General features: G+C 34.0%; 2 protein-coding genes across 2 annotated transcripts in view; one reads left to right on the top strand and one right to left on the bottom strand.

Annotated features, from left to right (window-relative positions):
* The window catches only part of LOC140448466 (opsin, ultraviolet-sensitive-like), a 105,189-nt gene that overhangs the window by 36,531 nt on the left and 54,798 nt on the right, over positions 1–13,860 (top strand). The gene's annotated exons all lie outside the window — the stretch shown is intronic.
* Positions 1–13,860, bottom strand: part of Dhc16F (Dynein heavy chain at 16F) — a 125,354-nt gene that overhangs the window by 82,085 nt on the left and 29,409 nt on the right. The window contains exons 6-11 of the mRNA XM_072541529.1: positions 13,104–13,488; positions 11,103–11,247; positions 7,276–7,351; positions 7,032–7,209; positions 2,785–2,951; positions 2,492–2,718 (exon numbers count right to left, since the gene is read on the bottom strand). Of these exons, the coding sequence (XP_072397630.1) occupies positions 2,492–2,718; positions 2,785–2,951; positions 7,032–7,209; positions 7,276–7,351; positions 11,103–11,247; positions 13,104–13,488 (1,178 nt within the window). The remainder of the gene's footprint in view (positions 1–2,491; positions 2,719–2,784; positions 2,952–7,031; positions 7,210–7,275; positions 7,352–11,102; positions 11,248–13,103; positions 13,489–13,860) is intronic.

Here is a 13,860-nt window from a genome sequence, read left to right as displayed (position 1 = left end):
TTGACTACAGACTGTATGGCTCGTCCAGCATGCCATAGCATGAAGAATAGGGTGTGGCTGATGCAGTAGAGAGAGTAGCAACACTGAAATGGAACTGGGCAGGTCACGTGGCTCGAATGACAGATAATAGATGAATAAAGCGGATACTGGAATGGAGACCAAGAGATGATGCCTACCGAAGCAGTGGTCGTCCACCAACACGTTGGACTGACTATCTAAAACGTTGCCATAGGAATTGGATGCAAGAGGCACAAGATCGAAATAGATGGAAAATTATGAGGGAGATCTATGTCCAGCAGTGGATAAGCAAAGATTGAATGATGACTCTGCTTGGAGTTGTGAAACTATTCTTTTCCTACTACTTTCTCGCTTGCTCTTTTTCTCTTTTTAGCTTTCTCTCTATCTATCTCCGTAAACCTCTCACTAACAAAATTAGAGGATACGCCCAAATCGACAGTAACTGAGTCTTTGATTTGACCCATACCTTGATCTTGACCTTGACCTTGAGTGGTGTCTATATTTATTTTACTATATAACTAAATATAATAAAATTATTTTACTATATAACTAAACTAAATTCAAATTATGAATACGATAGAGAGTTTTTATAGACAACTATACAAAGAACAGCAATGTAACCGGAGTGGATCATTACCAAAGATAATCAATCAGGGATCTGAAATTTTACCGGACGTAACACCCAATGAAGTTCGAAGGTCAGTGCAAGAAATGAAAAACAATAAGTCCCCCGGAGGCGATGAAATAGTGGCAGATGCCTTGAAGGTGGCTGGAAAAAGATTATGGCAGGTCCTTGCCAAACTATTCACTAGATGTTTGCAGGAAGCAATAACACCAACCCAGTGGTATAACGCAGAAATTATCATACTTCATAAAAAAGGGGATGCTACCGACCTCAGGAATTACAGGCCCATAAGTCTACTTTCACATATTTAATAAACTATTTACAAAAATAATTACGAAACGGCTAGAAAATAAATTGGAATTTTATCAGCCCATAGAACAGGCGGGTTTTAGAAAAGGCTATGGAACAAACGATCACCTACTGGTAATAAAAAATCTTATAGAAAAATGCACTGAATATAATAAACCACTAGCTTTAATATTTGTCGACTATGAAAAGGCATTCGACACCGTAAATCAACAAAAAATGTTGGAAGCTTTGACAGAATGCCGAATTGACTATCGGTATATAAATATAATTAAACATATATACCAAAACGCAACAGCCAGTGTTAGAGTGGGTGATCGTCAAACCCAGAAATTCCCGATACAACGTGGAGTACTCCAGGGGGACACCATATCGCCGAAACTGTTCACTACGCTTTTGGAATATATATGTAAAAGGGCAAAACTGACCGACAAGGGCATAAACATAAACGGAGAAAAGCTTAGCCATCTAAGGTTTGCAGATGATATTGTACTAATAGCTGATAGGATAGATGAGGCCAAAGAACTTTTAAATCAGCTCTACCTTTCCTCGCTAGAAGGGGGATTGAAAATAAATATATCTAAAACCCAGATGATGACAAATCTTGTAGTCAGCGAAGATATATGCGTAGGAACAAGATCCATAGACCAGGTAATGGCCTATAAATACCTAGGTCATGAGATTCGCATAGGAAAAGATAACCAAACCGTTGAGCTTCTCCGTCGTATAAAACTGACTTGGGCAGCCTTCGGCAAGCTGAACCATATTTTCAAATCGTCTGATATACCAATATGCCTTAAAAGAAAAACGTTTAATCAGTGTGTTTTGCCAGTGTTAACTTACGGTGCCGAAACGTTGACCATGACAAGGAGAACAGTTCAAAAGATCCGTGTGTGTCAAAGGGCGATGGAGCGTGCTATGTTGGGCGTTTCACTAAGAGACAAGATCCCAAATCGCCAGCTACGACAAAGAACAGGAGTGGCTGATGCAGTAGAGAGAGTAGCAACACTAAAATGGAACTGGGCAGGTCACGTGGCTCGAATGACAGACAATAGATGGACAAAGCGGATACTGGAATGGAGACCAAGAGATGATGCCTACCGAAGTAGAGGTCGTCCACCAACACGTTGGACTGACGATCTAAAACGTTGTCATAGGAATTGGATGCAAGAGGCACAAGTTCGAAATAGATGGAAAATTATGAGGGAGATCTATGTCCAGCAGTGGATAAGCGAAGATTGAATGATGATAACTAAATACACAGAAGTAAATACTAAAAATGGCCCCTCCATGATATTGCTAGATAGCACACTGATGTGAATAGTGTAGTTGGATCATGGTTAAACACACGCACTAGCCATAAAAATAAAAATTTCAAATATATCAATATTTAATCCAAAATGGATCAACGACTTCGTGACTGGATCTAGGCGGCTGATGAATGACTAATAGGATAAAAGATGGGAACTCACGACTTGGTGTTGCTCACTGATTGATTTTTAACCTAATACAACATTGGTATCACAAGCGTGATAGACTCACCCCGTTCATTCTCGATATCTTTGTTCTTTACCAAAATATCGTCGGCGTAAAATTCGCGAATGCTCTGATATCTTCTAAGATAAGAAAATGCCGTCTCATAGTTTTTTCGAAAGTAATCTACGAGATCCGATTTCTTTTTGGCAAGATGTATGTCTTTGTTTAAGTAAAACTCTAAGCTTGGCCCCCAACCGCAGATTCTATCTTCCACTTTCTCATTTATTATAGGACTAAAAAATAGAAGCAAATAAAAAAATAAAGAAAGAAGAAGCCAAGATAAAGTTAGTCATACTTACTTCGTAAAAGGATAATAATACGAATCTCCCACGAAAGATTTGATCGCTTTTGTTTTTTCCTCCCATAAATTTATCATTTGATTAAACATATCCAAAGTTATATCTAGAGAAGGATCTAGAAGTAGTTGATCGGGCAGTACTTTTACATAAATAACAAACCACGGCAGCTACAACAAAATTAGAATTTTCTAATTAATATTGCACAGATTATCAGGCAATAGTATTTAAAAAAAACTTCGTTAAAGTTTAACAAATACAGCCACACCCTGTGGCACATCAAACGAAGGAGAGTGTTTGAAGCATACAAAATGAATGAGGATACGTTGCTCAGAATCGGAGGATTTGTGAGTGTGGTTCTTTGTATCATTATTACTAGCACAGAAACAAAAAGATATTGAAAAAAAATTAGGGAGATGGATTAGCTACTAGAGCTAAATCAGATATAAGGGATAGACAATACAAAGTTATCAATAATTTTCCAACAGAACAGAAAACAAGTTATAAACGATTTGCCAAAAACAACAGAAAAAAGTTATAAACGATTTGCCGAAAAGGACAGAAAACAAGTTATAAAAAAAAATGCCATAAAGGGCGCCACTTTGTCTTTTTTGTGAGGGACAAAAAAAATCGAAACCAAAATACATATATAAACAAATAACAATAACCAATATACATATATGGACAAATAAACAGTAAATAATCACACATATCTCGTATATTCGTTCAACAAACCTATTAGCAAATATTTATTTGTGGCCCAAGAGAGAAGATTGTTAGAGAAATTAGAACAATACAAGATTGTTACGTACAGCCCATATTTATTATCAACCAAAACATAGATTTTTCTCTCAATGACCTGATAAACATATTTAAAAAAGATCTTAGTATTGAATGTTTAAAAAAAAATGAAAATTGAAAATTTAGCTGGACCATTATTATATCATGATATGTAGTTTTTCAGTTCTTATAATTTACATAAAAAATTTAGTGTCATGCACAAAAAAAATACTGTCAAAACATAAAAAAAACACGGAATGTACCCGGAATGTACGGAAAAAGATATGTTTCATTCCTCATATTGATCATCAAACGGAAATATTCACTTAGTCATTTAATCTGCTATTGCAGGATACATAAAAAAGGCAAAAACTTAGTGTGAACTTCCTTGTTTCTCTCAACTTGCTTCTACTGTAGACCTGCTGGTTTTTTCAACAGAATAAAGACTGTTTCCCAATAATAACTAAACCATGGCAGGTTTCTCAGCAATTAGAAACCAAAAAACCAATATTTCCACTCGAAGACATGAAGCAAATCGTTCGCGCCTCCACTTTTTGGTTCTGCCACAAGGACAGTTCCTCTAAGTGTGGCCCTGGTCGCCTGGTCCCCCTACCTTTTGGCATAAGACCTGTAACTAACCTATATCTACTTATCTGTCAAAACTCTTATCTGTCATACTTGGTTTCAGTTTCCTACGAGAAGACTATATACATGGACGACCGGACGTCTCCTTCACATAGAGAAAACCACATTGTCAGAAACCAGATAGACTTTATACTCGTCAATAGCAGATATAAAAACTCTATAACCTCAGTTAAAACTTATCCTGGAGCAGATGTTAACTCAGACCACAATCCGTTAGTTGCTGACGTGAAAATAAAATTAAAAAGAATTGAACTCAGAAAACAACAATCAAAAATTAATGTAAGAATGCTAAAAAACGAAGAAATAAAAAACGAATTAAAAAATAGTGTGAATGTTAATATGCAAAAAACACTAACTGACAACAAACAAATTATGGACGTAAATAAAAAGTGGTATAATATAAAAAACACATTACTGAAACCAGCTCAAGAAAGTTTGATACAACATAGGTCAGAGGCTAAAAAACAGTGGATGAAGAAGAAATACTATTACAGATAAAAGGAACAAAGGAAAAGATCTACAGAAGTATAAATAAATACAACGAATAATTAAGGAAAAAATCAAAACAGCTAAGGAAATATATTTGATGAAACAATGTAAAGAGATAGAAGAACTAGAAACAAAATATAATATGAGAAATATGCACAAAAAAATAAGAGAAGTGACTGGAATGGGTCGAAATAGACAGCAAGGACACATAAAAGGCAAAAAAGTACTACTAATAGATTTACCATAGAAATTAAGATGATGGGAGGAGTACGTTAGAGAACTTTTCCAAGATGAAAGAGGTGAAATGCAGAAAATACAAAAATTAAATACTTTAGAGAGACAGAAGATCACGATAGATCAAATCAAATATGCTATCAAAAACTCTAAAGATAATAAGGCAGTTGGATTAGATGAAATACCAGTAGAACTGTTAAAACTAGTGGAAGAGGATAACTTGGAAGTATTGGCAGATTTATTCAACACGGTGTACAATACGGGAATAATACCACAAGAGTGGCTGAAGTCAGCATTTATAACCATCCCTAAAAAACAAGCAGCAAACGAGTGCTCTGATTATCGAACACTGAGCCTCATGAGTCATACTTTAAAAGTACTGCTGAAAGTAATACATAAGAGAATATACGAAAGGCTAGAGGAGGATATTAGCGAGACGCAGTTCGGATTCCGAAATGGAATGAAACTCGAGAAGGAATATTTGCCATCAACATATTGATTCAGAGATGTCGGGATGTAAACGTTAATCTACACTTGTGCTTTGTTGATTACGAAAAAGCTTTCGATAAAGTGAGACATGAAAAACTAATATCAATACTTATGAACAAGCGCATTGACAGTAAAATTATAAATATAGTGCAAACATTATATTGGAACCAAAGTGCCATAGTTCAAATTGATGGGCAACACACAAAAGAAATGAAGATCTGTAGAGGAGTTAGACAGGGATGTGTTTTATCGCCACTTTTGTTTAACTTATATTCTGAAGAAAATCTCCAAAACACGCTTAATAATATCAAAGCGGGAGTTACCATTAACGGAAAATTAATTAACAACTTACGATATGCAGACGACACTGTGATCATAGCAACGAGTATAGAAGATCTACAACATCTTATCGAAAGCTTAAGTATGAATAGTGCTGAGATGGGAATTACTATAAACGCTAAAAAAACGAAATACATGCTAATTACAAAAAGACCACAAAATATACATCACCTATTGACAATCAATGGTAACGTGATAGAACAAGTAGAAAAATATCAGTATTTGAGAACTTTGATCAATGAAACCAATGATCATACTGCAGAAATAAACAAGCGAATAGAGATTGCCAGATCAGCATTTATACGAATGAAGCCACTCCTAACGTGCAAAAATCTAAATTTGGAGATCAGACTACGAACCATTCGCTGTTATATATTTTCAATATTATAATATGGAGCTGAGACTTGGACATTAAAAAAATGCAATTTAAAAAGAATCGAGGCTTTCGAACTCTGGTTATACCGCAGAGTATTAAAAATATCATGGACTGATTAGAAGTACAAATAAAGAAGTACTGGAGAGGGTTGGTAAAGAAACATAACTAATCACCACTATACAAATACAAAACTGGAATACCTAGGCCACGTGATGAGGGGACCAAAATATGAAATTTTGAGACTCATCATACAGGGAAAGATTAAAGGAAGAAGATCTGTTGGCCGAAGGCAGAACTCATGGTTGAAGAATCTACGTGATTGGTATCAATGCAGATCGATTGATTTGTTTAAAGCAGCAAGTTCAAAAATAAAAATAGCCATTATGATTGCCATCCTCCGAAGGGAGACGGCACTCTAAGAAGAAGAATGTATACTCCCAGTGTTTTGATGAGATTGTTAGCTGTTGTTGTTTTTTATGCTTGCGTTTGTGTATACTTTGATGTCCGGCGTGTCTGTGTTGTGTAATGGTTTTATGGTTCTTTGTGTCGGGTGTGCTGGGTGTTTTTTTTATTTTCAAATTGTTTAGGGTGTCTTTGTTGTCTCTGTATGTCTTGTATATTGCCAGAGGTACTACACGAGCGAACAGGCAGAAAATTTAAGATACACGAAAAATCAAAACTTTCAAAATGAAAACTACGGTGAAATATACTAAATTCCTAAGAAATATACTGTCAATCAAAAAGACACAACAGTAATGATTGTAGAAGGAAACATAAAATAAGTTCCTTCGAAATCGAAATGGCCACAGCTTCTATATAAACATGTATGGAAGAAACTACAAATAAATACAAATTTTAATAAAATTATGAAAATTGGCATTGTGCCTAATAGTCTCACCTTTGGAGCATCATCAGTTCTCGGCAATGTTAATGCCATCGGTTCAAAATTGTCCAGTTGCTCCTCTGTGGGCAAAAACTGTGTATGGCTGTCCAAAACTTTCAATAGAGCGTTCAAAGAATTTGTAATCAACTGATGTAACATATTTATAGTAATGTAGTCGGTTAATATGATAAAACTAAAACGAAAAAATATGTTTTAAAGTATTGATTACCGTTAATTAACGACATTTTCGTAAAATCACCTGGAAAGACGTTCACAAAATTTCTTCTTAGCTGCCTGCTCGATGTAGGAAGCTTTATGAACTTTTCTTTTTCGTTCTGGAAGAAAATTTATGTGATTAAAATATATAATGACCGAGAAAAAAACATCTTTATTTACTGAAAATAAGCCATAATTGCTGATTGGAAAATTTACTACTCCTGCATATATTAAGAGATCAAAAACTAAAGTTTAAAAGGGAAAAACCCAATGGTTGACTATATAACATAGTTTTAAAAAACTTACTATGAAGTAAAAACTTTTTTTGTAAAATATAAATTTATGACAAATTTTAAAAATATCCAAAATAGATTTATAAATTTTCAGAACGCTTTCAGTTCTATCGGACCCTCCTATCAAACAACGCCTGTATAGTAGTTGAAACTAGACACATAACGAGGTCAGATAACCCTCAAATTACATAATTAAAGTAATACATTTTAAGTTAGACAAATAAAAAGGGAACACTAACAGAGTTTCTCAAAACAGTTGGAATACGACTTCTACGAAACAAAAAAAAATATGGAGAATGATCAGAGAACAAAGAAAAGAGACGAACGAACTAATAAAAACGAAACAGATTCAGAAGGAAACATGGATAAGCTACTTTCGATCCCTATTTGCTAAAGGTAGCGACAATGACCCACCAACACCAGAGGTGACGACAAACGATAAAATAAATATTAAGGAGGAAGAGGTTAAGAAAGCATTAAGGAAATTAAAAAATAGAAAATCACCAGGAGAGGACAGAATACCCAACGAACTCCTAAAGTACGGAGGACTAGATCTGACCAAACACCTATTAAAACTAATCCAAAAAATAATAGAACAAAATAGAATTCCTCAAGAATGGAGATCAAGCATGCTAATACCTCTCTTCAAAAAGAGAGACAAATCGGACCCGGAAAATTACAAAGGAATTAATTTAATAAACACCACTAAAATTAACAACCAAAGTGATAACAAATAAACTGAATGAAATTATAATACTAGCAGAAGAACAACAAAGATCATGGACTGAAGCTATATTTATAATGAGATAAGTGCAAGAGAAATCATTAGAATTCAACAAACCGGCATATCTATGTTTCGTGGACCTTAAGAAGGCATTTGATCGGGTCAAATTAAAGGACGTTATCTACTTATGGTGCGCAAGAGAAATACCCCTAGGAATAACCAAAACGATCGAAAATATCTACCAAAACAACACAATAAAAGTAAAGGTAGAACAAGCACTAACCGACCCTATTGAAGCTGGCAATAGGAGAGGGAGATTCCGCGAGTCCTCTATTGTTCAACCTGATTATGGATGAAGTAATAAAAAAAGTAAGAACTAAAAAAGGATACCAAATGGGAGAAAAACAACTTAAAATAATCTGCTATGCGGACGACGCAATACTACTCCTTCAAAGTGAAGATGATTTACAACGTATGCTGCACCAATTTAATATAATCGCCAAAAAATTTAACATGGTAGTTTCCACAAAAAAGACAAAATGCATGGTTACAACAGCAAATTTAATAAGATGTAAATTGCAGCTCATTGGAGGTCAGATAATAGAACAAGTAGAGTTTAAATATCAAGCATCACATTATGTAGCCCCGGAAAGCTCAAAGTTGAAGTGGAAGATCAATGGAATAGAGCAAACAGAGTCACAGGCTGCCTAAATAAAACAATAAGGAGAAATAAAAATATCGTGAAAGAAATTAAAGGCAGAATTTACAAAACAGTCAGTAATGACATACTCGGCAGAAACACGACCTGACACAGAGAGGACAAAAAGGATGTTAGAAACAGCAGAGATGAAAACACTTAGAAAAATTTATGGTAAGACACTATGGGACAGAGCTAGAAATACAGATATACGACGTAGACGCAAGGTGGAGAACATCAAGAACTGTGTAAGAAATAGAAAAGTAGAATGCAACGATCATATAAGCCGAATGACAACAAATAGAGTAGTAAAGACGGCAAGAAACGGTTCCCCAATAGGAAGACGATCAGTAGGAAGACCACGAAAACGATGGAATGACAACTTACTGGAGGCACGTTGAAAAACAGACAGTCATGTCTACATAAAAAGAAGAAGAGAAGAAGAAGAAGAAGTAATACATTTTATAATTATTATGACACTTGGCCGATGTTAAAGGATTACATTTTTAATGGAACAACACTTGCCACTTGTGGCAAACGTTTGTCAATTGCAAATAATTTTATTTCTTGATTTGATCAGTTGGTTGCATCGAGCAAAAAGACAAAAGAGGAAATCTAATCGTTATGAAAAGGAGACCAAAATTCATAAAAGTGGCCTCGTAATATGGCGGACATATCCGGAAGTGCAAAGGCGCCAAATTTAAATTTTACGACACTTCACAATAATCATACAGTGGTGTAGGGGTTCTAATTTATCTAAAGGAATTAGTACAAAGTTTGAAAATTTTAATATAATGACTGTTTTAATTATGAAAATATTTCATGTTTTTTATAAGGTCATAAAACAGTAGCTATATAATATTTTTCAGAATGTGTCTTAGACGAGAAAGTTTTAATTAAATAATAACGATAATAGTCTAAATGTGACACAATTGTTAAAAAACTTCAATATAAATAAGCTTTCATGTGACAGTTTAGACAAACAATAACCATAGCACACTACCACCTAGCATTGAAACTTCCGTGTTAACGAATAAAACAATGATTGGCGCATCACCTAGTGACCGGGAGCGTAACTATATATACATGGCGCTAAATTCAAAAGTTTAGTAATATTGCCTAGGATTGTGAACATTTTAAAGTAAAGGAAAATCGATATAAACCTAAAATAACAAGAAAAATTCTTACCATATACGATAATAAATATTTTTAGTATACTTTTTGGATTTTCTTGTTATGTTGACACTATATTTATTTTCCATTACATTAAAATGTCAAAGTGATTAAAAAAATTAAAGAATACAATATAGAATAAAACCTTTATTTATAAAAATATTACAAGAAATGTTATATGTGTTACAAGAAATATTAATAATACAAGCCAAGTGTAGTATAATTTAGTTTTCTTAATTTTGTGACAACAACTGGTCAGTATTTAAATAATTGTTTTGTTATTCTTATGTCAAGTTTTATGTGAATAAAAGCCTAATTCTGCAAAAGGCATTTTACTACAATTTTAGTCGCATAAATTTACAATTTAGGGTTCTTAACAGCACTCACCCATTTATAACCCAACTATATTTGATTTGTTAAACAAGGAAAGAGACTCGATTTCCTTGTTTAATGTGGCCTCTCAAAATGGCACCACCCGTCTAACAATATTTTTGCCCCCACTACCTTTACATTCCCCCTTCTGTCTTTTTGCTCGATGGTTGGTTGTTACCACTCGTTGGGACTACCCACTTTTCGAGGGGGGATCTGCATGTTCTCTTAAAAATGTAATCCTTCAACATCGACTTAGTATCATAATAATTATAAGATTTATTACTTTAATTATTATGTAATTTGGTTGTCATCTGAGGTTGTTATGTGGCTAGTTTCAACTACTAACTATATAGACCTTTTTTCACTCAGGATGGTCCATACAAATCCATTTTGGATATTTTTAAAATTTATAATAAATTTATACCACTTTAAACAAGAAGTTTTTACTTCATAGTAAGTAGGTACTAAAAACTAAAGTAGTAATGGGTAATATTGGTGTGACGGTAGTGGTATCTTTTATGCCGTTTCTAAACAATCTGAATACTTACTGCTGTTTCTGCAGAAGTATTCAAAGCAGTATTTAAAGCATTAACGTAAAATAAAATTCTTACCTTTTTGTGATTCTTCAGCAATAATTCTTTCATCAACCACAAAACCTCTAGCAAGAAGAGCACCGTGACAGGCACTACTGATCACTTCTTTAGCAACCGTGTGGTATTCTTCGATTTTAATCATAATTTGATGAAATTTCTCCATCTAAAATGCATAAAATATAGTTTACAAAATCCTGTCCTCTTATTTCAAAAAGTACTTTATTTTCTTAACTCTCTTACATCCAATTGTTATAGTTTTATGTAAAGATCAAAGAAATGGTAATAAATAATTACAACGTGATTATCGTGTTTTTTGTTAAATTTGTATATTTACGTCTATGGTATGGCAATTATATTAAAAAAATGGCAGCTTTCATAAATGTGACAATTACAGAACTATTCTCCTTATCTCACATGCCAGCCAAGATAGTGCTGCAAATTATCAGTGAGAGATTGAAAACTTTCTAACGAACACAAATAACAGAAGTGTGGGCCAAATTAGCTAGGGGTAGAGACCTTGGACAGCACAAAAAACTAATGAGGAAGTACTAGGGAGGATCAACAAACACAGAGATTTACTAAATACTGTTAAACACCGTAAAATGTCTTATCTGGGACATATAGTGAGGGAAAATCGATATAGAATATTACAACTAATCCTTAAAGGCAAAATAGAAACTCTTACATTTCCCATACGTAGTACTTAAGTATTCCACTTACCTAATGCCTTTTAAGCATTCCTCACTACCCCACTTACTTTACTTTGTGAGCTATTCATGATTCTTTGAGCAAAACATTAATTGCAATAACAATTAGGTAAAATTTTATTAGATTGACTGTGAATATATTCAATCAAAAATAATTTTTCGAAAAAAAAATACATGATAATCTAGACTTGTCTAGTATCTAGTCTTGTTGGGACATCCATAGTCTACTTTGGAACATGTGTGGTTTAGAAGCTTCACTACATTTCTTAAAATGTCCCACTGATAATTTATCGCTACCCTTTAACGCTATTTTTACAGAAATTTAAAGAAGTGACGCCGTCATAGGACTTCTTCTTCTTCTTCTTCTTAGCCTTCTGTCGTTCATGTTTGGACATAGGCCTCTCCCAACTCCTTCCATCGGTCTCTATCCTGAGCAACATATTTCCAATTTGTTCCGGCTATTCTTTTAATGTCATCAACCCATCTCATCTGTGGTCTTCCATAGGACACTCCACACCAAACCATCACTGAGCCAGGAAAATGCCCTCGTTTCATCCTTGACACCAGTTCGCGGACTTCCTTGGATGACCGTGCATAAACTATATTGTTTTGCTTATTGAAAGTTTTCTCCAGACTAAATTTTTTTATCTGTAAAAAGGATTTCTTTGTAACGCGCTTTACCGTATAATGACAACAGGCGTCTTGATTTTTTTTCTATTTTGTTTTAACGATAAGGCGTTGTCTTCTTTATCCATTGGAACCCATATCGATATAAAACAAGTCTTCTTTGATAATGTAACTCATAGTTTGAGGCGCAATATCTACTTCCCAAGCAATAGTTTTTTGTTTTCGCGGAAGATTTTTGTTAATTTTTGACTTAACAGCGTTAATAACCTGTGGCATAGGAGCCACCAAAGACCGGCCGGATATTTTACGGTCACTTACTCCTCCTTTATTTAAAAACAATTTAAGTGTACAATACACAAAGACACGAGTTATATTTAACAATTTTAGTAGTTCACAGATAAACACGTAAATAGAATTATTTATAACAAGAAAAACGTCATAAATAAAATATATGCGGTATATATATATATATATATATATATATATATATATATATATATATATATATATATATATATATATATGGATGGATGGTTCAGAGCAGCCGTAAATAAATTATAAATTGCCATAAAGGTCAACAATATATAAAACAAAAAGGCACTAAAAGAAAAAGATGAAGACGCTACTGCCCTATTCAGATACGTATCGTCACTAAACTATCAAATGTAAAAATAATATTACTGACCTGACTTTCTACAAAATAAAACAACCAAGTATTTTCTATCTGCGATACGTCAGTAAAGGTAACATCCACCATTTTATAACACATATCCTGAACAGCTAACAAACCCTGCCTCAAAATCGGGTTCAAACTGAGCAGGTTTTCTCTCAGCATTCTTTTCGCGTTGTAGATTTTCTTGCGTTTTATTTTGGTTCGCCAAAAGTAAAACCCCTTCCACTTTCGGAAATAGAGGAAGAGTTTAATTTCCATCAGGCGGCAGTACATCTTATATTCGTTCTCCCATTTGTCCAATGAAGTGAATATTGTTTCGCTACTGACGTGCTGCATCACTCCCTTGGAGCTCATGGTGAAGAAGTTTGATTTGTCGACGAGTTTATATGGAACCACCCTAAAAAGTATTAACAATTAAGTAATTTTAGTAGTAATTATTCTTAGCGATACAGGTTTTCCGTAACTAGTTGAGTATTGTGAGCTTCTACAATAGCGGTGTCATTTGAAACCGTTGCTAAAATCATCATTATAATAAGTGATAATACAGTCCTAGTTAAGTCCCAACCTTTACTAGTCGGTTTCGTCAGTCGTTCCTGTCCATTACTAAGCATTGCCAATTTGCCGAGCAAACCTTTTTCAGGTTCTTGTTTACAACACCTTTTCGAAATATGGTTACCGTATTATAAATAAGTCAATAAAATGAGTAAATTTGTATTAAAAAGTTCTTTTATATAAATTTGTATTAAAAAATATTAAAGAAGTTTATTGA

This window comes from Diabrotica undecimpunctata, chromosome 1 (assembly GCF_040954645.1).
Source record: "Diabrotica undecimpunctata isolate CICGRU chromosome 1, icDiaUnde3, whole genome shotgun sequence".
Taxonomy (NCBI): Eukaryota; Metazoa; Arthropoda; class Insecta; order Coleoptera; family Chrysomelidae; genus Diabrotica; species Diabrotica undecimpunctata.
This window is presented reverse-complemented; position numbering and strand designations above follow the sequence as displayed.